The 25769-nt window shown below is 43.2% G+C and overlaps 1 protein-coding gene across 6 annotated transcripts in view; it reads right to left on the bottom strand.

Annotated features, from left to right (window-relative positions):
• KCNQ1 (potassium voltage-gated channel subfamily Q member 1) overlaps window positions 1–25769 on the bottom strand; it is a 705822-nt gene that overhangs the window by 226359 nt on the left and 453694 nt on the right. For all 6 annotated transcript variants that reach the window (XM_033928567.1, XM_033928565.1, XM_033928566.1 and 3 more), the window contains one exon: window positions 5716–5791. In XM_033928567.1, coding sequence (XP_033784458.1) covers window positions 5716–5791 — 76 coding nt within the window. The remainder of the gene's footprint in view (window positions 1–5715; window positions 5792–25769) is intronic.

The following is a 25769-nucleotide window of genomic DNA, read 5'->3' as shown; positions in this document are numbered from 1 at the left end:
GAATGCACGCGGCCCCCTCCCTCCCTCCTTCCTTCCCACCCACACTCCCCCTTACCTTTGTGGTGCTTTAATGTTTCAGTCTTGTTGAAAGCCGCCAACACGTATGTGCAGTCGCACGTGTGTGGGCGAAAGCTTTTCCTCTGACGCAACTTCTGCCCACACACAACTGCATGAACACTCCGGCGGCTTTTAACAAGACTGAAACCTTAAAATGCGCCTTGAAGGTAAGGGGGAGGGAGGGAGATGCACGGACCGCGCGAGGGGTGCCAGAGGGAAGGGTGGATGCTGCGGGGATGGTGGTCTGCTGATGGGACAGTGACGGGGACAGATTTTCCCCGTGTCATTCTTTAACTTGAACATAAAACAGGTTGTGGGTCTGAGCATAACTGTATAGAAACATGACGGCTGCCCATGCCCAGCACCCACTATCTCCTCCTCTTCCTAAGAGATCCCATGTGCCTATCTCAGGCTTTCTTGATTCAGACACAATCTTTGTCTCCAACACCTCTACCAGACTATTCCATGCATCTACTACCCTTACTGGGTCAGACCAATGGTCCATCAAGCCCAGTAGCCTGTTCTTACAGTGGCCAAGCCAGGTCCCTACCCAAGGGGTAGCAATATTCCAAGCAGTGGCTTCCCCCATGTCTTTCTCAATAACAGACTATGGACTTTTCCTCCGGGAACTTGTCCAAACCCTTCTTAAAACCACCTACGCTATCCGCTCTTACCACATCCTCTGGCGATGCATTTCAGAGATTAACTCTTCTCTGAATGAAAAAATATTTCCTCCTATTGGTTTTAAAAGGATTTCCCTGGAACTTCATTGAGTTTCCTGTACGAAAATGTGTCCTTTCTCCTTTTTGTGGCCTATATGACGTATTAACCATTCTTTGAAAAGAAACAGGAGACTTAAGAACAGCCCTACTGGGTCAGACCAATGGTCCATCTAGTCCAGTATCCTGTTTCCAACAGTGGTCAATCCAAGTCACAAGTACCTGGCAGAAACCCAAACAGTAGTAACATTCCGGAACACCATAGAGTATCAAAATTCCAGGATCCCAAACAGAAGCAAGATTCCATGCTACCGATCCCAGGGCAACAGTGGCTTTCCCCATGTTTGTCACAATAGCAGACTGGACTTTTCCTCCAGATACTTATGCAAACCTTTCTTAAACCCAGCTACTTCTTCTAAGATGGCAGTATCAAAATCACACAAACAGAATTTGGAGCTGGCATGCTAAAATATGAGTACTTGCCAGAAATATGCTTGAGGCTTTGTCTTTTAAAGCAAGGATGTGGTTGGAAGTATGGAGAGTAATCTCAGTTCTCCTGTCTATGTTTAATTATGACTTAATTACTCCACTTGATCAGGATTTAATTGGAACCCAAGAACCAACTGGCAAAATTTCTAATACGCCTTTACCACTTCATATCAAAGGGTGAGAAGTTCTCCTATAAACAACCAGACTCTGCCAATTTTGGATAAGGATACATATGTATTTGAAATGTAAGCTTTGGCCTCAAGTCAAACCCACAACTCCAGATGTTCAGATGATGAATTCTCCATGATTAATCCTCATCAGATATGAGAATGATTTTTAGCAGTATTTACTGAAACAGCCAATATGAATTAAACCTACTGTTCCAAATTTTTTTTTAAAAAGTTCTTCATTCATTTCCAATTTATTCCATGTTGTGGGGTTCATGTTCTAACCCACAAAAATGTTCATAGGTTAGTACCTGGTTTTATGAAATGTAGCTACTGGACATAAATGAGTGTTGGGTGGGTACATTTCTGAAAGAATTTAAGAGAAGTTGCCATAACTAGGAACTTCCTCTGCTTCCAGCTCTGGCAACATGCAAAAAATCCTTAGGATCTTACCGTTGCAGCTGTATTATTGCATATTTTCATAATGCTATGTTTATTTTGTATTAAAAAGTTAATTAAAAAAAAATCTGCGCCTTCATGCTGTAGCACAGTCTTAAAGGGACAAGATGGCCAAATTCAGAAGCACATTCTCCTGGGGCATCCAATCCATGGTGGACTAATGCCCTTCACAAATCCCCCCCCCCCCTAACTCAATGTATGAAAGGAAAAATGGACTATCTGCCTGAAAACATCTCGGTCTCCATTTACGATCTCCTCAGGTTCCGGAATGTTGGTTGTGTCTTCCCTCGTAAAGACTGACGTGAAGAACTCATTTAACTTGTCCGCTATCTCTTTTTTATCTTTTACCACTCCCTTTCTGTCTCCATCATCTAAGGGTCCCACTTCCTCCCTAGCCGGTTGTTTCCCCTTAATGTACCTGAAGAATGATTTGAAGTTTTTTGCTTCTCCTGCCAGTCTCTCTTCGTATTCTCTTTTGGCTTTTCTAACCACTCGGTGGCACTCCCTTTGGTGATCCAATTTCAAGCCTGCACTGGATCGTGTTGTGATCGCTGTTTCCTAGTGGGGCTAATACCGCCACCTCCTTTGTGGGTCCCCCTAGTCCGTTGAAGATTAGGTCAAGAGTAGCGTCTCCCCGTGTTGGTTCTGTGACAAGCTGTTCCATGAAACAGTCCCTCGTGACCTCCAGGAATTTGGTCTCCCTCATGCAGTTTGAGTGCCCAATATTCCAGTCTATCCCAGGGTAGTTGAAGTCCCCCATCACCACCACTCTTCCGCTTTTGCATACCTGCCTCAGTTCTGCCATAAGTGCCAGAAGCGTGCACAAATCCTAACTGGTGCCAATAAATGTCAATAATTGTTAGCATCCAATTAAGTTAAGGGCTTCTTAATTAATTTGCATGTGCATTTTGGGTATGCAAACCTGAATGCCTTATGTAGGATACAAGGGACTAGGCATGTATTTCTACTCCTAAAGCCATTTCCACCCTTCATTGGCTTTGACATTTGCCCTTCACAGACATTCAGAATAGAGAATGACACGGGGACACATTTTTCCCCATCCCTGCAGGAACTCATTTTCCCATCCCTTTCCCATGAGTTCTTTTCCTGTCCCATCCCTGTAAGCTCTGTCCTCAACTGAACAAGCCTCAAACCCTTTAAAATCATAAGTGTTTGAGGCTTGTGCGGTTAAGGCAGAGCTTACAGGAATGGGGCAGGGTTAGGGACAAAGCTCACAGGGACAGGGCGGAGAAATTGAGCTCCTGCGGGGACAAATTTGTCCCTGTGTCATTCTCTAATTCAGAAAAGAATTAGCAACTGCATTCAACATCTACTTTGTAGGAAGTCCATGATGCTAGAAAGTGCACGGATACTTTCAGAACACAATGAATGAAGCCATACATTGCTGTTGTATAGGTTGACCTTACGTGCACAAATTAATTATTTTACTGAAAACCACTTTAAAACCTTAGTACAAGGCGGCATATCAAATGAATAAATCTGATTCACTTATTCAGAAGAGACTATTTTCTTGCATGTCCCTGGAAAACTACAAGACTGGGAGTATGCTTATCCAGAATCTCAGCAATAGGAACAGTGAAAGCCACGAATCTATGGCTGGAGGTTACTGGGACAGGCCTCTTGTCATAAACTCAAAATACATGAATATCTGCAAGGTAAAGTGACACTCAAGAAAGCCATCAAACCCAAGTTTTGCTCCATAAAAGATATATATTTGCGTTGTCTGCGAGAGAGATTTGTGATGGTTGAGTGCAGTAGTTGCCAATGTGATGCCAAAGAATCCTGCATACAGTAGAAATAAGTATTTTCATGTAAAACCTTGCCTCTAGAAACTAAAAACAGCTCAGATCAAAGCATGACAAAACTTAGAAATTAATATAACACCCTCAAAGACGTGCCACTTTTCCAAAAAAATTATTAGCTCTTGTGTAGAAGGGAACGCCAACCCACTGTCATGTATGAACTCCTAATGGTAAATTATTCAGAGCTGTGGACCATTCTCATTCTGACTGAAAAACGAACACCTGATGACATTCTGACCCTTACATTACTTTGCTCTGCTCCCTCCTCCTTGTTTGAAATGCATTTAAGGGGGTGTCACATGGGAAGCGTGCTTACACAGCTGAAGCCAGGAAACTGTGCTGTCAGGATGCAATGACCATTCATGGTCAAAGGGCGTCATCTGAAAGTCTCCACCGACTGAACTCCAGAAGTTCGGCAAACTGTCCTTGATGCCCACAATGAACGCACAAATTCAAAATCCCTTTCCTAGTCTCTGTTTTCAAATGAGTATGGCCAAGAATGAAGAAGTTTTTTGGGAGGGGGAAGAGATATCCTAGATAAAGATCCACTGCAGACTCATTTATTGCCTTCTTTAAATTTCAGATATTATAGTGGTGCTGTTGTCCTTAACCTATAGCATATTTTGGTATCTCATCATACAGGAAACATAAGACTACAGGTAAAACCAGCAAAATCAGTTTAGACGTCAAGACAAATGTTCTAATCATGGTCTGTTAGATGTTCCATCATTTTGCCTGAATCACCTTGAGGACTCTCGCCACAAAATGTTTTCAGTTGCTGGATTCTGTTTAGGAATTCGTTGCCACAAGAAATAAGACAAATTCCAACATTATCATCTTTCCGTAAAGGTCTTAAGGCATACCGGTAATTTTTTTTTTTCAGAGTAGCTTTTGGTGATGAAGGTTGATTTACATTTTTATTCCCAGCATATGTCCTTTAGTGCACATATTTTAATTTGTTTGTATGTGTTACCAAATCTGAATAAAACTTGAAACTTATATCATTATTATTATTCTGGATGTACTTTTATACACCACTTAGGCTATTAAGAAAAATAAATAAATAATTAAAAAGGCTACCTAGAAGGGCACTAGAATTACCGGAATAGCAGATATTTATGAATTGCCACAGTAATCTAGTTCTGCAACCAGAGAGCGGCAAGATGCGACTTCCTTGTGCCCAGATCTTTCTTTCTACGACTCCTTCAAATTCTACAGAAGACCTTCTTTAGGAGGCTAAGAAACACACTTTTGACTACCTATTTGAAAACTGAGAACACCCAACTACTGTACTTATTCACCCAGGCTGACATGATTGTATGTAAAGATCTTAAGGTGGCCAAACCGGCTGAAAAAGTGACGGCGAAAGCTAGAAGGATGCTGGGTTGCATGGGGAGAGGTACGGCCAGTAGGAAAAAGGAGGTATTGATGCCCCTGTATAAAACTTTGGTGAGACCTCATTTAGAATATTGTGTACAATTCTGGAGGCCACACCTTCAAAAAGATATAAAAAGGATGGAGTCAGTCCAGAGGAAGGCTACTAAAATGGTGCGTGGTCTTCATCATAAGGCATATGGGGTGTGAACAACAACTCTCTTAGCACTCCAAATATCAGGGGCTCCCACCCCCATTTGAATCTCTTAACTAACAGCATGACATACAATACAACTCAGAAGAAAGATATACGAGAAAGTAGGCGCAGCAAGGAGGACATAGAGATAACAAGAGGTTAAAGGCCAAATCCATTAGTAGAGACTTAGGCTCCATTTCAGACACATTTGATTATTCCTAATGTATCCCAAGTGGAGGCATCTTTTTGTCCCTACTTTTCTTCGTTTGTATTAAACAACCCTGCCATTCAAAAAGAGAGCATTGTGGGTGGGACTCATGATTATATCGATCAATTGCACTACTAGCCTTTCACTCTTACCTATAAAGAAAGCATTAGCTGGAAGAATAGGAGGTTTTATTTATAAAATGAACCTTCCATTTAAAACTCACCTGAAATTTCTTCTTTGCTACAAAATACTGCATCCTTCGAATGACCTTAATGGCAGTGCGATGGTGTTCTCGCAATCTGTTAGGGAGGGGGAGGGGGGAAAAGACACAGATAAGCAGGAGACAGGTGAAAAAGAGTTCTCTCTGGCCAGATAATAGAATGTAATGAAAGCTTTAGTATACATTTGTTGCAAGGAGACACGATTCTGTCTGCAGACATGCGATATGCCATTATTGTGATGCTTGAAAAAGAGCAAAAGAGAGAAACACTGGGAGTTACAGGTGGGTGCCTGGTGAAAAAAAGATACTTCTACCAGTTTCAAGAGAAATCTTTTTCACAAGGCACACGCACCCACCAGATTTTATAGACTTGCGCTCCTAAATTTCCAATTTGCTTGCAAATTTGGACGCGCAAGTTATAGAATGAGACCAGCTGCGTGCCTAACTTGTTAAATCACGTGCCAGTTGACCTTAAGTACCAACGATAGCACTTAGGCATTATTTGGGGCAAAACGACCCTAATTTGTAGTTGGCATGATTCTATAAAAGTTAGGTGCACTTTATAAAATCATGCCTAGTGACACCTAAAGTGGCCTTAGGTGCACCATATTTTGGCCAGGGTTTTCTTGGCCTAAGTTAGGCACCTACACGTAAAAACATGCCCACACCTATTTTCTGGTAGGTGCCTACTAAGTTAGGAGCCTATCATCCAATTAAGTGTACTCAATATCAATTAGAACTTAATTGCCAATTACCAGCGCCGTTTAAGCTTTTGAAATAAGTTAGGTGCGCCGATATAGGTGCCTAACCTTAGGTGTTATTTATAGAATCCGGGCTTCAGCACCTAAATGCTATAGTTCTTAACTAAAAAGGGGACGTGTCTTCAAGTTGTGTTGACCTTTGCTCTAGTCTACGAGGTCTGTTTAAAAAGTTCCAGGACAGTTTGAACAGGAAGTTTCTTTTGAGACGTGTTAATCGTGGCTGAGTAGCTCGAAAATTTTTTTCCGTTTGTTGATCTCTGTTTTTGACTCTGAGCTACCTCAGTTTTCTTGAAAGTGTGTATTCGCGATGGGCTATTTTTCATCACGTGCCACCTCAATGAGCAGCGCCACAGCTTGAAGTTCTGTTTTAAATTGGGTAAGTCTGCTACAGAAACTTATGAAATGCTGAAAGTGACTTATGTCACGAGTTGTGGAAGGCATTTTTAATGGGTCAAAATTCCAGAACTTTGCGCAAAAAACGTGACGACAGTTCTTCTCGCGCTACCTTACTCTGCTGACTTCTTGTTTCCTAAACTTAAATCCATGCTGAAAGGAAAATGATTCGACACTATTTGAAGAAGCAAAGTCAAATTTGACGTAGCAACTTTTGGTAATTCCTGAAGTTGCGTTTTTAAGGACTTTTTCCAGAAATGGAAACGACATTGGGAAAAGTGTACATGTAGGGAAGGGGAATACTTTGAAGGGGACCTAATGGAATAAGTTGTAAGATTTTTAAATCATTTTTTATAAAATTGGTCCTGAACTTTTTGAACAGACCCCGTATAGTGGCAATTACACAATGAATTGCTGTTATAGACTTGCACTGACTCCATGACAATTAAGATAGGTGATAAATCTGTTCCTGTTGAGGGAACAATGGCATGTGTTACAAATATCAAAAAAGAATCCAGTTAAAAAACTATGAACAAAAGCAACAGTTTATGACAAAACAAGAAAACCATAAAAAGAAAATTAAGAGGTATCAACAGTTTCCCAGGATGGAAACAAATCCATTTATAAACAACACCCCCCATCCTATTTGCTTTATTTTCTTATCTTTACAGGTTTTTCCTAATACTGTTTGCAAGTAAATGTGATTTGCTTTCTTGTTAGGAGACTAGATAAAGATATCCCTTAATATTGGAGGGGTTTCTATTGAATTAAAATATTAATTTCTACCACCTTTTAAAAAAAATGGAATGCTTGAGGAACAGAATAAGAGACAGCTGTTCCTTCACAGATACCAGGCTTTCCCCCATCCTTTTTGAATTGGTCAGGTTACCAACAAGTGAGTGAGTTTCCAGAAGATACAGAATCCCAGCGGTCTGAGTTGACCTTTCACATTAGATACATCTCCCAAAAGGGTTTTCATGACTTTGACAAATTATCTTTCATTTTTACTTTGTATGTATTATACTTTAACAATTGCATGGGAAACTATAAAACCAAATGTATGAAAGGAACAGAATAAAACAAATCTGGTTGCCACATCTTAAAAACGAATGCAATGGAATTCAAAAAGTTATAGACCAAAATTATAACAGGGAAGGAACGATTCTCATATGAAGAAAAAGCTAAAGAGGTAAGAGCTCTAAAGCTTGGAAAAGAAATAGCTGAGAGGATATAGGGTTCCGTAATATATGAAAGAGATCTATAAAATTCTGAGTGGAGTGGAATGGGTAAACATGAAATGGTTGTTTACTCTTTAAAAAAAGTACAAAGACTAAGCAACATAACAGAATGCTATTAAGTAGTACATTTAAAATAAATAGAAGAAAGCATTTCCGGAACTCATTGCCAGATGATGTGGTAAAAGCAGTTAGCATAGCTGAGTTTAAAAAAAAAGTTTGGACATGTCCCTGAAGGAAAAATTCCACAAACCATTATTAAAATAGACCTGAGGAAAGCTACTAACTGGCCCTTGGTTTGAGATGCATAAACTACTGTTACCTTTTGAGATCTTGCTAGGCACATGTGACCTGGATTAACCACTGTTGGATACTGGCTAGATGGACTTTGATCTGACCCAGTATGGCTATTCTTCTGTTCTTACATTAATTGGTGATAGATTAAAAAAAAAACAAAAAAAAAAAATGCATGCAGTGACCAGGGAGGAGTAATTTCCATTGGGTTTAGCACCTCCAATAATTCTGAAGCATTGGCTCCTATGAGTTACAGCTTGTTTAAAAAATGGCTGAGAAGACGGATCATGGATTTGGGTTTGATAGTGCCTTTCTATGGGTACAATTAAAATATGCAGGTTAAGAACATAAGAATTGCTGCTGCTGGGTCAGACCAGTGGTCCATCGTGTCCAGCAGTCCGCTCCGGCAGCGGCCCCTAGGTCAAGGACTTGAACCCTAACTGTTCTGTTTTCTGTCCCTGGTGTGCGCATAATCTAAGTTCTGTACCTGGAGCAATGGGGGTTTAAGTGACTTGCCCGGGGTCACAAAGAGCTGCATTGGTAATTGAACCCAGTTTCCCAAACCACTGCCCCAGAAGTTTATACATGATGAGTGGGGTGGGACTGATGAATGGGGAACAGTTGTTTACCTTTCAAACAACAGAGAAACAAGAGGACACATCATAAACTAATGGACCAGCAGGCTGAAAATGAATTATAGAAACTGTATTTTCCATAGTGCACAATTAAGCTGTGGGATCTGTTACTGCAGTGTCTCGGCACTGTGGCGTGCGCCAAAGAGATTCCAGGTCCAGGTGTGCCACAAGAGATTCCAGAATTTCACTTTATTTTTTTTTTTTAAATTCCCTTCAGAAGTATACACTAGAATAGATGACATGCATGTCACATACGCAAGAATCTGTCAATGTTATGTTAAGGAAAAATTATGTTCTTACCTGTTAATTTTCTTTCCTTTAGACGCAGCAGATGAATCCCCTGACTAGTGAGATAGTACACATCTACCAGCAGGTGGAAACAGAGAAACTGATTAACAGGTGGTACTCTTGGCTGGCACTCCTCCTGTATTTTCTGTATTGCTCCTCGCCCAAGCATCCGGAACTAGTAATCTGCTTAGCATGTAAAAAACTTCTTTCCCATAATAAAGTCCAAAGGAAGAATACAATTACCAACTACAACAAAACCCATGAAACATGCAAAAGATACACAGACATGCAATATGTAGAAAGGGTGGGGCTCTGGATTCATCTGCTGCGTCTAAAGGAAAGAAAATTAACAGGTAAGAACATAATTTTTCCTTCCTTCGCAACAGCAGCAGATGAATCCAGAGACTATTGGGATGTAGCAAAGCAATCCTTAATCTGGGTGGGAAGCAAACCCTGCCTCTGTAATGACTTAAGCACCCAAAGTAGCTTGCACAGTCACTGACATTTTCAATTGCACATTTTCAAGTGGCAATGCTTAGAAAATGCATTCTGAAAAGATACAGTATTCATATGATAAATGTCTTCCAAGGAAAAATCTCTGGACTCAATCCAAGAAGTTGGCATTGGTCGAGGTGAATGTGCATGAAGCTCATGTGGAAACCGCTCCCCCGCCATGCAGGGTCCCCTTGAGTCCTCGATGGGTGCTTAGTACGCTCCCAAAGCTTTGTTGTGTCTCGTGAATAAGACAAAGAGGAAGAGTCAAAGTGCTAAGAAGCACAATGAAGATTAGCACGCGCCCTCCAGTTCTCCTCCCAGAAAGCAGGAAGGAATAGGGAGAGCGGCTGAAATGCAATTAAGATATCACCTGAGGAAGAAACAATGATACTATACTAACCGATACTCCAGAATCTGTAATACATTAAAAAAAGGAATCCCTGGAGAAGGCCTACAATGGAGAAACTCTCCTAAATGGAGTCATGGCCACAAAAAACACTGAATGCAATGTCATCTCCTTTACAGTGGCAGTAGACAAAGTCTCAAATGGTATGTTTTGTAAATTCCGTATAACTAACCTGTCTATTCTACATAACACTGATGAACGAATATGCTGTACTTTTATCAGGAACTGAACTACAGCTGACTGATAAGCAAGCGAAGAATGAGACACCTGTCTGCGTAAAACATGAAAGGTTGCCAACCAAAGATGAAGTGAATTAAACGCTAAGCTCTTGGTCACACTCTTGTTAAAAAAAGAAAATACAAGACATAGAAGTCTAGAAGGGCGAAATACCATGAGAACTGCCTAAGACTCAAAATAAACCCTCCAGACGCTAGCGGAAGCCGCAGATATAGACATCTGGTTTGCCTGGAATAAAGCAGAAATAATCTGTACGCCTCAGCTGTGACGAAGAGCTAGGCCAGAATACGAAAGTGAGACAAATGTTCATGTTTATGAATCCCTGGGTGAGTAAATCCGAAGATACTGAGAACTACAACGGTTCACCCACCAACAAACCCCTCCGAACCACATACCATGGACGGCGCAGCAAAACCGGAGCTACGAAGATCATCATGTCGTGAATGCAAGCCATGAGAAGGAAGTATGCAATCATTGATCAAGGGAAACACTTAAAGAAGAGTACCTAGAGGTCAGAAAAGAGCGAACGCAGCTACTTACTCTGACTCTCCCACTCACTATGCCTGCTGAAGAAGTGAGAAAACTTGCTTTTCAATATAAGGTGATGAAGTAAAGACCAAGGAGATGTCATCTCTACACAATAAGCTGGAGCCCCTGAGCAGAGAGTTCGCAATCCCCGGGACGCAGAAGATTCTTGCTGAGTAAGTATGTGTAAACATTTTAGATTTTTTTTTTTTTTTTTAAATTCATCTCGCAATAAGAACATAAGAACATAAGCAGTGCCTCCGCTGGGTCAGACCAGAGGTCCATCGTGCCCAGCAGTCCGCACACGCGGTGGCCCAACAGGTCCAGGACCTGGACTGTAATCCTCTATCTATACCCCTCTATCCCCTTTTCCAACAGGAAATTGTCCAATGCTTTCTTGAACCCCAGTACCGTACTCTGCCCTATTACGTCCTCTGGAAGCGCATTCCAGGTGTCCACCACACGTTGGGTAAAGAAGAACTTCCTAGCATTCGTTCTGAATCTGTCCCTTTTCAACTTTTCCGAGTGCCCTCTTGTTCTTTTATTATTCGAAAGTTTGAAGAATCTGTCCCTCTCTACTCTCTCTATGCCCTTCATGATCTTGTAAGTCTCTATCATATCCCCTCTAAGTCTCCTCTTCTCCAGGGAAAAGAGTCCCAGTTTTTCTAATCTCTCAGCGTAAGAAAGGTTTTCTATCCCTTTTATTAGACGTGTCGCTCTTCTCTGAACCCTCTCGAGTAACGCCACATCTTTCTTAAGGTACGGCGACCAATATTGGACGCAGTACTCCAGATGAGGACGCACCATCGCCCGATACAACGGCAGGATAACTTCTTTTGTTCTGGTTGTAATACCCTTCTTGATTATGCCTAGCATTCTATTCGCCTTCTTAGCGGCCGCTGCGCACTGTGCCGTCGGCTTCATTGTCATGTCCACCATTACCCCCAAGTCCCTTTCTTAGGTACTCTCCTTCAATAATATCCCTCCCATCGTATAGCTGCACCTTGGGTTTCTGCTACCCACATGTAGTACTTTACATTTCTCAACGTTGAACTTCATCTGCCATCTCGTCGCCCATTCACCTAGTTTGTTCAAGTCTCTTTGCAATTCTTCGCAGTCCTCTTTAGTCCGAGCTCCACTAAATAGTTTTGTGTCGTCCGCAAATTTTATTATCTCACACTTCGTCCCTGTTTCTAGATCATTTATGAATATATTAAATAGCAACGGCCCAAGCACCGAGCCCTGCGGGACACCACTCGTGACCCTCCTCCAGTCCGAGTAGTGGCCCTTCACTCCCACCCTCTGTTTCCTACCCGCTAACCAGTTTCTGATCCATCTATGTACATCTCCTTCCACCCCATGGTTCTTCAGTTTTCGAAGTAGGCGTTCGTGGGGTACTTTGTCAAAGGCTTTTTGGAAGTCTAGATATATGATGTCTATGGGGTCACCTCTGTCCATCCGTTTGTTAATTCCTTCGAAGAAGTGCAATAAGTTAGTTAGGCACGATCTCCCCTTGCTGAAACCATGTTGACTGGTTGTCAGAAGTTTGTTTCTTTCAAAATGTTCATCAATGTTGTCTTTTATAAGTGCTTCCACCATTTTACCTGGAACTGAGGTCAGACTCACCGGTCTGTAGTTGCCCGGGTCACCTCTTGATCCCTTTTTAAAGATGGGCGTAACATTGGCTATCTTCCAGTCCTCTGGGATCATGCCTGTTTTCAGGGATAGATTGCAAATTTGCTGCAGTAGTCACTGAGTGACTACTCAGTCGCAATGTGAGTCACTGAGAGAAGAGGAAGATAAGATATCACCTACTGAAGCAGGACCATTGCTTTGACCGGCAACCGAGGAATTCGCATACTTCAGTGGCGGCTGAAAAAATACCACCGCCATGACACTATCCTACAACTCCCTCATTGAAAGATGGCCTGAAACTCCTGAAATGCTAGACTGAACGTCAATAACTCCAGAAGAGCAAGTGAACCCTGAGCCTCCTACTGAGACCAGATTCCTTGCGCTGAGCCTGGAAGGTACTGAGCCTCCAAACCCAAAAGACTGGAAACCTTGGTGACTATAAAATAGCCTATTGATGATCGTGGCATGTCTTTGAAGAAATCAGTTCGCTGAGCCACCAACTTATACTGAACTATGGTTAAGGAGTTCACGAGACACCACGGGTGCAGCCTTCCTACACCGGGCATGAACGGCACAGAAGCCGGGCACTATCGGTACAGAAGTCATTGCTGCAGCGTGCTGATGTGAAACCCAGCCAAAGGCCCCGTTTTCAGAATGCCCACCATGGATTCTAGAACCTGTATATAAGCCCATACTCTTGGTCTGAGTGACTGAAGAAAAAAGACAAACCTGAGACTGTAAGTGGTCATCCTGCATGTCGAACAACCCCACGAGATGTTCCAATGACTACCACAGGATAAGAGAGTTCTTTGGGAATTCAAAGATTGAAATAGAAAAATCACTCGTTTGTGTCACAGCTAAACTGACCTGTCTGGAAGACACCTGAATTAACTGGACGAGGAAGAATGTACTTGAGTCCCCCTTTTGCGACGAAATGCCACAACCACTACCATCACTTTTGAACCTGTCCTTGGAGCCATGGCTAGGACAAATGGCATCTGCCGAAAGTGATATTGCCTGGCCAAGGGTGTCAAAGAGAAGATACCGCTGATATGGTAACCAAATGGGAATATATAAGCAATCTTATTTGAGATTGAGCGTTGGAAAGAACTCCCCCAGTTGAACCAATGTATGAACCTCGAAATATACGGTGCCTCCAGAAAATAATCTATAGGAGGAAAAGAGGATTCAAAGTAGCTATCATCCTGAATAATGTCCAAAGTCCATTTTTGAGAAGTCCTAAGGAGCTGAAGCAAATGGAAACACTTCTGTTAGTTCCAGAAGAATTAAAGCTAGTGCTCCAAGTTCCAGAAACACTTAAAGGGGGTCTCGTACCAACATAAGCTTCGGAAGCTCAAAACACTGTGACCCCAAGATAGAATCTAAAATTAAATAAGAGGATTCAAAAGTGTAAACCTGGAAAAACCCAGTCTTGCGATGTAAAAAGGAGCATGTGGAAATTCTGCAAACAGCATTAACTTTATGCATGCCAAGGTAAGACAAGACGTACTAGGCGTAATCCAGAAGTAGTATTCGCCTCCCCATAGAAACGATCTGCACCTTGACGGATAACAGAACATGCTCCCACTCCAAAAGAGAGCTTCAGGGACGAGTTCAACAGGCATATAGCGTAAGTTACCCTAAGAGTTCGGAAGGAGAGGTAAATTACCCCTAGGTATTAGCAGCCTCATAGACCTTTCAACTAGATTGGAGGGCTGTCTAGCACGTGCCATGAGTAGATGGCGACCTCTACGCGATAAGCTAGAAAAATCTACAGACCCTGGAGACACTCTGGCCCACAGGAAGAAGTGAAGTGTCATCAGGACCCAATAGAGTCCCCTAACTTGGAATTCATGCATACTACCGTGAAGAATTATGTCTAGAGCACTGCCAGACACACAGGAAGAAAGACTAACGAAACCTCCAACACAGCCCTGCTCTGCAGGGACCCCGAGTGAGACAAGGAACTACCTGAATGAAACACGGGTACTCTCTTGTCACTTACTTCACCTTGCCGTCTGCCAACCCATTACATAGAAAAACTGAGCGCAGGCGGCCAAACACAGGGCAGAATCTTTCGTGCTAGTGCCACGAGACATAACAGGACAGTCCCAAGAAAAACTAGCTGCTTCTCTTCAAGTGAAGCTCGTGGAATACCCACACACATCAAACTTGATCACCGCAACAGGGGTCAAAGCTGTTTAAACAAGGCTGACGTATCCGACCCCGAAAAGGAAAAGCCATGGTACACCCTGAGAATGTCAGCTGCATAAAATAACTCTCTAAATGCAGCGGTGCAGGAGACCCAAGCGTGTGTCCATTTCACGCCAAAACAGGCCGGCTCCTAGAACAGTGCTGTAAAAAAAACAGACCCGGAGCTCGTAGCTGAAATATAACCACTGTCACCAACCCTCCGCAGAGTAGGGCTGCCGGGTGACAAACACAGGGATTCTGGCATGTCCCCTCCAACCAGGGGTACCTTCAGGACTTTTTCAGGTGGCCCTGGGCAATTGCCTGGGCCTAAGAGATGCAAGGTAAGTAAAAAGGTTTCACCCTATCACCAGCCAAAACAAGTTCTTTAGGAAAGAATAAGTTGTTTATTCTGACCCACAGGTCAAAAGTATGCAACAGAAAACAAACATCACTTTTGCAGGTCATTCAACAAAAATAGTAAATTTGCAAAAATAAAGCTTTACTGTAAATTCAAACTAAATCAAAACTCCTTAGGCAAAAATAGCCACAGCAAACTCTGGTAACAGTTCAGCTTTTCTCTCAGCTCCCACATGCAGGCAACATCACACAGCTGAGACAGATAATCTAATTAGCTTCAAGAACGGGAGTCACAGCAGGATTTCTAAAGTTCCAAAAACCACAACTTAACTATGTCAGTTTGAGCTTCAGGTTCACAACTTTGCTTTTAAATCCATTCCTTAGTTTGGGTTTCAAGCAAGTATTATTCTTACTCTCAAAATACTTATAAAGTTCAAACCTATCTCAACTTCTTCAGGCATAGTTTGCACAGCAGAAACAAACAAAAATATCAGCAAAAGAAAGAAAAACCACAAACCACTAATGGTTTCTCAGTTGCTGCATTCCTTCATTCAAATTCCATACCTTCTGTCTGGCTTTCTAACACAGGGCCAGCTAGTTCTACTTCCATGCCTTCCACACGATCTAGAACCTGGTAGTTTGAAGTAGGCAGGATTTCCTCCAAATCCTGCATGGGATAATCCAGCACGTTTTCCTCTCCTGCTCTGTTCCACAGCTCTTCACCTGCCTCGAGCTGTGGGAGTGACTCGCCCTGGTCACTCGCTCCCCCTCCTCCTGCTTGACTCAACCTGCTTTTAAACAGATCAGAGCCAATCCCCTTCAGCCTGTAGCGGGGGATGGGTTTTGGCTCTACAGCAGCTTTTCTCTGCCTAGGTTTTTCTACTGCAGCTACCTTCCTCGTGGCTTCTCTAGCTGCTCTAAAGCCAGGAGGCTGCTGTTCCAGTTCACTATCTCCTTGGTTATGGGGGCAAGGGAGGTCAGCCTCAAGGTGAGTGCCAGAATCAATCTGGTCTGCTCTTCTGCATCCGATCCTATCAGGGACCGGACTAGTGCTGGTGCTGGGTTTGTCACAATATTCATTGGGGAAATCCTGAAAACCCGACTGGACTGCGGCCCTCGAGGACCGACATTGGACACCCCTGGCCTAACCAATGTCAGCAAAGGCCTATGGGAGATTATATTAAACAGATTTATTTTGGGCATGTCAGTGTAGACATAATTTGGAAGTAATTTAGTGGCATTCTTAGGTATCAGTGCTTACAAAAATATACAGTCAGACTGTATATATGTTTATGGTTCATCTTATTTTGCTGTTCTGTTTATTTAGGTTTCCATTAAATACCCCCCTGAAGAAGGCTACCTTAGCTGAAACACGGACCATGTTGGGGTCCACTTTGTTTTAAAAAGGATTATTTTTATGCCTGCCTCATTTTATGTACATGCTATATGTATTATGTTGATATATGATGTTTTAATAAATTGATTGTCCTTACAGTAGTTTGACTTTGTGTCCCTTCCCCACTTCTTTATGGTTTTATATCCCGCGCGTGGGGTTGTGACTTTTTCCTTTGTATTGTGTGACACATGGAATAGCAAACATTGTGTGGCAGACATGGTATGGTAGCATGGTAACATGGGTTGGATATTGTTTGATGTGATCCGCATTTTTCTTTTTGAGCATGGTAACATGTAGCATGGTAAATATGGTGTATAGCAGGGGTGCCCACACTTTTTGGGCTTGCAAGCTACTTTTAAAATGACCAAGTCAAAATGATCAACCAACAATAAAATTAAAAAAAAAAAAACCACAACACAAAGCACACTGAAAGGCAGAGAAAATGTCATTTCCCTGAAGCATCCTGATCTACTCTTTACCTCCCCTGGAAATTGCCAGATATCATCTTTTGTAATCCGCCTTGAACCGCAAGGTAATGGCGAAATAGAAATCACTAATGTAATGTAATCATTCATATTCCGGTGTTTTTTTTCAAAGAGGTCAGGGCAGATGACTCTATGTAATGTCACCTCAGTGACAACCATACAAAAATAGACAAATATACCCCCTCCCTTTTTACTAAACCACGATAGCAGTTTTTAGTGCAGGGAGCTGCGCTGAATGCCCAGTGCTGCTTTCGACACTTATAGGCTCCCTGCGCTAAAAACTGCTATTGCGGTTTAGTAAAAGGGAGCCATAGTGCAAAATATAGACAGCAGATATAAATTCTCAAAACGGACACATTTTGATCATTAAATTGAAAATAAAATCATTTTTCCTACCTTTGTTGTCTGGTGATTTCAGGAATCTCTGGTTGCATTTTATTCTTCTGACTGTGCATCCAATATTTCTTCCCTTCTTTCAGCCTCCTGTATGCTTCCTCTCCTCCAGACCTCATTCTCTCCCCCAACTTTTTATTTCTTTCTCCCTGCCCCCTTCTTTATTTCTGTCTCCCTGCCTTCCTTTCTTTCTTTCTCTCTCTCCATGCCCCCTTTATTTCTGTTTACCTTCTTTCTTTGTCTCCCTGCCCCCCACTTTTTTCTGTCTCCTTGCCCTCCCCCAAACCACTAGGTTTGCCACCGCCATCGGGGAACAGGCCCCCAAGCCACTAGGTTTGTCGCTGCCGCTGCCATCAGAAAGCAGGCCCCCAAGCCACCACCTTCCCAAGCTCTCCCTACAGAAGCATTGTGCTGACCAGCATTCCACTCCCCGATGTCAATTCTGACATCGGAGAGGAAGTTCCGGGCCAGCCAGACAGTGATTGGCTGGACCATAACGTCCTCTCCGACATAAGAATTGACGTTGGAGAGAGGAATGCTGGTCGGTCCGATGCTTCTGCAGGGAGAGCTTGGGGCAGCAGTGGGGGACGTCGGGGAGAGGAAGCCCGGTAGATCAGGATGGCAACACAAGTCTATCACGGAGCCAGGGATAGGCTCCGCAATCGACTCGCGTTGCCTTCCTGATCTACCAGTCGATCACGATCGATGTATTGGGCACCCCTGGTGTATAGTACAGTATATTATAGTGCAATATGACAAACATGGCGAATAGTATGACAGAATATGGAAGAACAATGTTAGAGAAAAGATTTTTGTCAGGGCATTTTGTTTGGTGAATTTGGATTGGCGCACTCTCATAGAGGGTCAAGGGAAGAGGTGCATTCTTGAAGTTCAGTAGACCTTCTAGTGATCTTATGCAGGCAGGTAATTTGTTCCAGAAGCAAGGTAGGTAGTACGAATAAGATATTTTTCTGGCATTTTCAAGGCAGAGGGCATGTCATAAGAACGTGTGTAGTCACATTTCTTCCTGTTAGCGAACTGGTCGATACGGGGTGTAGGGTGGAAGTTTGGAGGCCATATAGGATGGTACCATGTTGCAGAAGAGCTTGTAGGCCATTACTAGGCATTTGAATATGAATTATTTATCGATCGGCAACCAGTGGGCAGCGTGTAGCGCCAGGTGACCAGGTCTTGTATGTTGTGGATATCCTGAAATTCTGACTGGCTAGATTTGTCCCGAGGACTGGCTTGAGAATCCCTGCTCCAGACTAATACAACTATCCCTCTGAATGTTTAAATCTGATTAACTAAACTGGTATAAAATAGCTGACTTATTGCAAACTGATTGCTTGGTGATGAACGTGGTCCAGTGTTATCAAATATTTTTCTTAGAAAAAACGTTCATAAAATTAAGCATTATCCTCTGAAGACATATAACCAATGCATAAAAAACAAATGATTAAGCCTTGCTGATGTAAACTTTTGTCCAACGGGCTTCAAAATGATTCATGAAGTTTAGATCCCACCATATATCTGTTTATCTGGAGTAAAAATCTGAGGCAATCTGTGCTCCATATCCATATTCAAGTTACTACTTGCTTTATCACAAATGTAGCTTTAGGGCTTAAGAGAAAGACATGCACCACAAGTCTACACCTGAATCCTTGGTTAAACATACATCATTTACTGCAAAATCATATTTATAGCGGGCCCCTCCTTTCTTCAAAAAAATGCTAACATGGGTCTAATTATGCAGAAGCAATTTTGTACTGATTGAACTTGCAAAGGATTGAAAGTGTAGAATGGTGCTTTTTGTTTATTTCTGGCCGTGACCCCATGACTGCAGCCAAATAAATCTGTGAGACCCTCTGGAGGTACAGAATAATGATGCACCTCTGGAGAGCCCACCTAGGTTGTGACCCCAAAGGCAAGTTTTGAGACCCCCATCTGGGGTCCTGACCTGCAGCTTGGGAAGCTCTGGATTTTACCCATATATATAGTTAGATTGAGGTGAAGAAAACAAAACAAAACTGGAATGTTTCAAGAGCCCAGAGGCTCCTGAACCCTAATTAAGCATAAAGGACTAATCCTGCAGTCCATCAAGAGTTCCATAAGTCAGGTTGCAAATTCTACCATTAAAATAGTCTAAAACCTACTTTCATTTTGTTTACATAGTAACATAGTAGATGACGGCAGATAAAGACCCAAATGGTCTATCTAGTCTGCCCAACCTGATTCAATTTAAATTTTATTTCTTCTTCTTAGTTATTTCAGGGCAAGAATCCAAAGCTCTGCCCAGTACTGATGTCTCCATCAAAGTTCACTCCAGCCCATCTACACCATAACAGCTATTGAAGCCCTCACCAGCCTATCCTCAACCAAACGGCCATATATAGACACAGACCATGCAAGTCTGTCCAGTACTGGCCTTAATTCTTCAAAATTGACTATTATTTTCTGATTCTAGATCCTCTGTGTTCATCCCACGTTTTCTTCTCCACCACCTTCTCCGTAAAGAAGAATTTCCTTATATTGCGCCTAAGTCTTCCACCCCTCAGCCTCAAATTATGTCCTCTGGTTTTACCATTTTCCTTTCTAGGGAAAGATTTTGTTCTATGTTAATACCTTTCAAGTACTTGAACATCTGAATCATATCTCCCTTGTCCCTCCTTTCCTCTAGGGCAGGGGTGTCAAAGTCCCTCCGTGAGGGCTGCAATTCAGTTGGGTTTTCAGGATTTCCCCAATGAATATGCATGAGATCTATTTGCATGCACTGCTTTCATTGTATGCTAATAGATCTCATGCATATTCATTGGGGAAATCCTGAAAACTCGACTGGATTGAGGCCCTCGAGGAGGGATTTTGACACCCCTCTTCCAGTCTCCTTCATACGTCTCCTCTGGACCGCTTCATAAGAACATAAGAATCGCCGTTGCTGGGTCAGCCCAGTGGTCCCATCGTGCCCAGAAGTCCATTCATGCGGCGGCCCTCTGGTTAAAGACCAGCGCCCTAACTGAGACTAGCCCTACTTGCGGTACATTCCAGATCAGCAGGAACTTGTCGAACTTTGTCTTGAATCCCTGGAGGGTGTTCTCCCCTATGACAGAATCCGGAAGAGCATTCCAGTTTTCTACCACTCTCTGGGTGAAGAAGAACTTCCTTATGTTCATACGGAATCTATCCCCTTTCAATTTTAGAGAGTGCCCTCTCGTTCTCCCTACCTTGGAGAGGGTGAACAACCTGTCCTTTTCTACCAAGTCTATTTCCTTCAGTACCTTGAATGTTTCGATCATGTCCCCTCTCAATATCCTATGTTCGAGGGAGAAAAGGCCCAGTTTCTCTAATCTTTCACTGGACGGCAACTCCTCCAGCCCCTTAACCATCTTAGTCGCTCTTCTCTGGACCCTTTGAGTAGTACCGTGCCCTTCTTCATGTACGGTGACCAGTGCTGGACGCAGTACTCCAGATGAGGGCGCACCATAGCCCAGTACAGCAGCATGATAACCTTCTCCAATCTGTTCGTGATCCCTTTCTTTATCATTCCTAGCATTCTGTTCGCCCTTTTCGCCGCCGACGCACATTGCGTGGACGGCTTCATCGACTTGTCGATCAGAACTCCCAAGTCTCTTTCCTGGGAGGTCTCTCCAAGTACCGCCCCGGACATCCTGTATTTGTGCATGAGATTTGTTACCTAAATACATCACTTTACATTTATCTACATTGAACCTCATCTGCCATGTTGATGCCCATTCCTCGAGCCTGATTATGTCATGTTGCAGATCATCACAATCCCCCTGTGTCTTCACTACTCTGAATAGCTTCATATCGTCCGCAAATTTAATCACCTCACTCGTCGTACCAATGTCCAGATCGTTTATAAAGATTTTGAAGAGCACGGGTCCAAGCAACGAGCCTTGCGGCACCCCACTGGTGATACTCCTCCAGACCGAGTATTGTCCATTTACCCCTACTCTCTGTTTCCTATGCTCCAGCCAGTTTTTAATCCACGTGAGTATTTCACCCTCGATTCCATGGCCAGATACGGTCTCCAAAACTGAACACAATACTCCAAGTGGGGCCTCACCAATGACCTGTACAGGGGCATCAACACTTTTCTTATACTGGCTACGCCTATCTTTATACAGCCCAGCATCCTTCTGGCAGTAGCCACTGCCTTGTCACACTGTTTTTTCACCATTAGATCTTCAGATACTATCACCCCAATGTCCCTCTCCCCGTCTGTGCATATCAGCCTCTCACCTCCCAGCATATATGATTCCTTCTGATTATTAATCCCCAAATGCATTACTCTGCATTTCTTTGCATTGAATTTTATTTGCCAGATATTAGACCATTTCTCTAACTTTTGCAGATCCTTTTTCATGTATTCCACTCCCTCTTCGGTGTCTACTCTGTTACAAATCTTGGTATCATCTGCAAAAAGGCTTTTCTCTTCTATCCCTTTAGGAATGTCACTCACAAACATATTGAACAGGATCGGCACCCAGCACCGAACCCTGAGGAACTCCACTACTCACCTTTCCTTCCTCCGAGCGACTTCCATTAACCACCATCTTCTGGTATCTGTCCGACAACCAGTTTCTAATCCAGTTCACCACTTTGGGTCCTAACTTCAGCCCTTCAAGTTTGTTCAAGAGCCTTCCACTGGTCCTGCCTATGAGTCCAAAGTCTGGAGCCATCTGAGCCAGAAAAATATTATTAAGGTCTATGCGTCTTTATAAAATAAGCACCTTCCTGCCTTAGTCTAACTACCTTGTTATAAAATTAACCGTACATTGTCAGAATCCTAATCACATGACATGAAAGAATAAAATGACAAACTATAATCTTAGGGCCAAAATGTAAGCGCCATTTGTGCGCTAAGATTAGAGAATATTAGCAGTTATGTGCACGAATGTAACATTTACACACAAGCTCTAGGCATGCACTCAGCAATATTCAATGTACGGAGGGACAAACAGATATTTCCACTGGGATCTTTAGTTACATTTAATAAAGCAGGCATCTACAAACACATACATACCTCAATAAAAAAAACTATAAGAATATTTATAGATCCATGTAAACAACAAAATCATACATAAGAAACTTTAAAACCAATAAAAACAAGCACACAAGTTGCTTAGCAATACATGCAGGGGGAACACACATTGAGGTGGCATTTAGGTTTTAGATGGGAAGAAACAGAAACATGATGGCAGATAAGGGCCAAGTGGACCATCCAGTTTACCCATCTTCAGAATCTATCTCCTCTCTCTAAGAGATCCTATGTGCTTATCCTATGCTTTCTTTAATTCAGACACCATTCTTGTCTCCATCACCTTCACTAGGAGACTATTCTATGCATCCACCACCCTTCCGTAAAAAAGTATTTTCATTTGATTACCGTATTTTCTCGCATATAACGCGGGCGTTATACGTGGTTTTTACGAACCGCGCATACCCTTGCGTGTTATACGCGTGAGTGCGTTGTACAAAATTTTTTTTACATAGTTCCCCCCCCCGACGCCCGATTCATCAACCGGAAGGAGCGCTCGCACTCCCACCCCAAAGGACCGCTCGCACCCCCACCCAAAGGACCTATCGCACCCCCACAGCCTCCACCCCTCCCCCTTGGAGAAGCTGTCTACCTTGTTTCCGGATGCCAGTCCAGCTGCTTCCTCTGCCGGCGGTCCTGCCCCTTCTCAGAGCCCTGTGCTGCGCTGCTTTCTCTTCCGGCGGTCCCGCCCTTTCTCTGACATCAGAGAAAGGGCGGGACCGCCGGAAGAGGAAGCAGCGCAGCAGGGCTCGCTGGCATCCGAAAACAAGGTAGACAGCTTCTCCATGGGGGAGGGGGGGAGGCTGTGGGGGTGCGAGCGGTCCTTCGGGTGGGGGTGCGAGCGGTCCTTCGGGTGGGGGTGCGAGCGGTCCTTCCGGGTGATGATTCGGGCTTCGGGGGGGGGGCATCAGGCTTTCAGGATGGGGACAGGACTTCAAGGAGGGACAGGACTTCAAGGGGGGACAGGACTTCAAGGGGGACAGGCAGACCTTCAAGGGGGGACAGGCAGACCTTCAAGGGGGGACAGGACTTCAAGGGGGACAGGCAGACCTTCAAGGGGGACAGGCAGACCGAAGGGGGTGAAAAGCTATAAAATAAACCCACTAGCGTGTCAATGTGTTGAGAGGAAGAGGTGGTCTGGGAAATTCTGCTGAGAAAACTCCGGGTCCATTTCCACCCCCCAGTTACCCTAGTCCACTCCACTCAACTGGTTCACACACTGAGTGGGTCTTTGGGTGTTGTTCCTGGGATCTCTTTCAGTGGTTTGTCAGTATCTCCTTGTGGTCCAAGGAAGGAAACTTTGTTAACCTTAGCATTGACCTTCAGAATATATTTGTAATAGCGCTGCTTGTGTGGCATTACCGTAGGCTATGTAGTGATGGAAAGAAAAAAACAGACCTTTGCACATTTTTGCACTAGGTATATGGTATAGGTATATAGGTATAGGTATTCCTGCACAGCTAAGTCCTTGTGAAGTTACAGTACCTTGTTCTTTCTGTATTTGACATCTAGCAAGGTCTCTGTTTGGAATGAAAGATTTATGTTATGGTAAAAGCAGATAGCGTTGCTGGTTTTTAAAAGGTTTGGACAAATTCCTGGAGGAAAAGTCCATAGTCTGTTATTAAGACATGGGGGAAGCGTATGCTTGCCCTGGATCGGTAGCATGGAATGTTGTTATTCTTTGGGTTTTGACCAGGTATTTAGTGACCTAGATTGGCTACCATGAGAATGGGCTACTGGGTATGATGGACCATTGGACTGACCCAGTTAGGCTATTCTTATGTTCTCATCTGTAGGGGCCTTTGTTTTCACTTCTTATTTTAATGTATCTTTTTCTGGGAACTTATCAGTGTTTTTTAGAATGGGAACAAAAATGGACATAGGAGAACTCACGCACCATTCACACATCCTCCAACCAAAAACGTCAAAAGAAAAAAACTGTTCATTCTTATAAACAACCGTATAACTTTTAATCTAGAGTTAGTGAGTATGAATTCAGCAACAAGAACAGAAATCACATGTTCATTCTTATAAACTATAACATTAACCGGTAGATCAAACGAAGTATCGAGGACAAAATAATCTAAATACAGTTACCGTAGTTACGGTAAAGTTGTACGGTAAATAAACAAAGTTTACAGGTTTATTCAGTCATCATCATCACAGTCATCTGAATCCTTGAATCCATCAAAATCTGAATTGTCATCATCATCATTAAATAAAGTGAGCACAGCCTGCAGACGATCCTTGTTTATTTCTGAAGTGATATCGTCATCGTCATCATCGCTGATATCCGTGTTGTTGCCTCCTTCCGCTGCACTGGTAGTAGCCGTAGTGTCATTGGCTTCATAAACAATGCCCGCTTTTCTAAATCCGTTTCGAATGGTATCTGGTGTTATTTTGTCCCATGCTGAAGCCACCCACTTGCAGACTTCTGTGAAAGTTGCCCGCTTCAGCCGCCCCGCAGGTGTGTACTCGTGCATGCCGCTCTGCAGCCACTGCTCCCACTCCTTTCTAACAAAAGTCTTGAATGGATGATTCACTGCGATGTCAAGTGGCTGCAGCTTACACGTCAGGCCTCCAGGTATCACAGCGATGTGGGCACGAGTAGAATTAATGTAGGCCTGAACATTTTTTTCTTTGTGGGCAGCCATGGCATCAAAAATTAACAAGGATTTTTTTGCAAAGAATCCACCCTGTCTTGCCCTAAAGCATTTATCTACCCACAATCTCATTACGTCGCAGTCCATCCATCCCTTCTTGTTGCAGTGCACAACCACACTGGTGGGCAGCTTTTCGCGGGGCATAGTGACCCTTTTGAAAATGAGCATGGGCTTTAACTTAACCCCGCTAGCTGAGCAACCAAGAACTACTGTAAAACACGTTCTTTCATGCCCAGTTGTGGTGATGGCAACAGATTTAGTACCTGTGGGGGCTACAGTTCTTGTCGCTGGAATGTCGAATGCCATTGGAATTTCATCCATGTTGATGACGTCCTTTGCAGTGATGCCAAGTTCAGATATTTCTTTGGCGACAAAGTCACGGAAATCAATCAATTTTTGCTGCCAGTCATCCGGAAGTCGCTGGCCAACAGTTGTTCTCATTCGAACTGATAGTCCGTTCCTTTTCATAAATTTTGAGATCCATGTGAAGCCAGCTTTGAAGTTGGGTATTCCTCTTCTATTTGCAAGAAGTTTTGCCTTCATCTGAATCGCAACAGTAGAGACTGATTGATTTTGCTCCCTTCTCTCCAGAATCCACTGCTTCAAG

The sequence above is a fragment of the Geotrypetes seraphini genome, chromosome 19, assembly GCF_902459505.1.
Source record: "Geotrypetes seraphini chromosome 19, aGeoSer1.1, whole genome shotgun sequence".
Lineage (NCBI taxonomy): Eukaryota > Metazoa > Chordata > Amphibia > Gymnophiona > Dermophiidae > Geotrypetes > Geotrypetes seraphini.
Note: the sequence above shows the minus strand (reverse complement) of the source record. Positions and strands in the feature narration are given on the sequence as shown.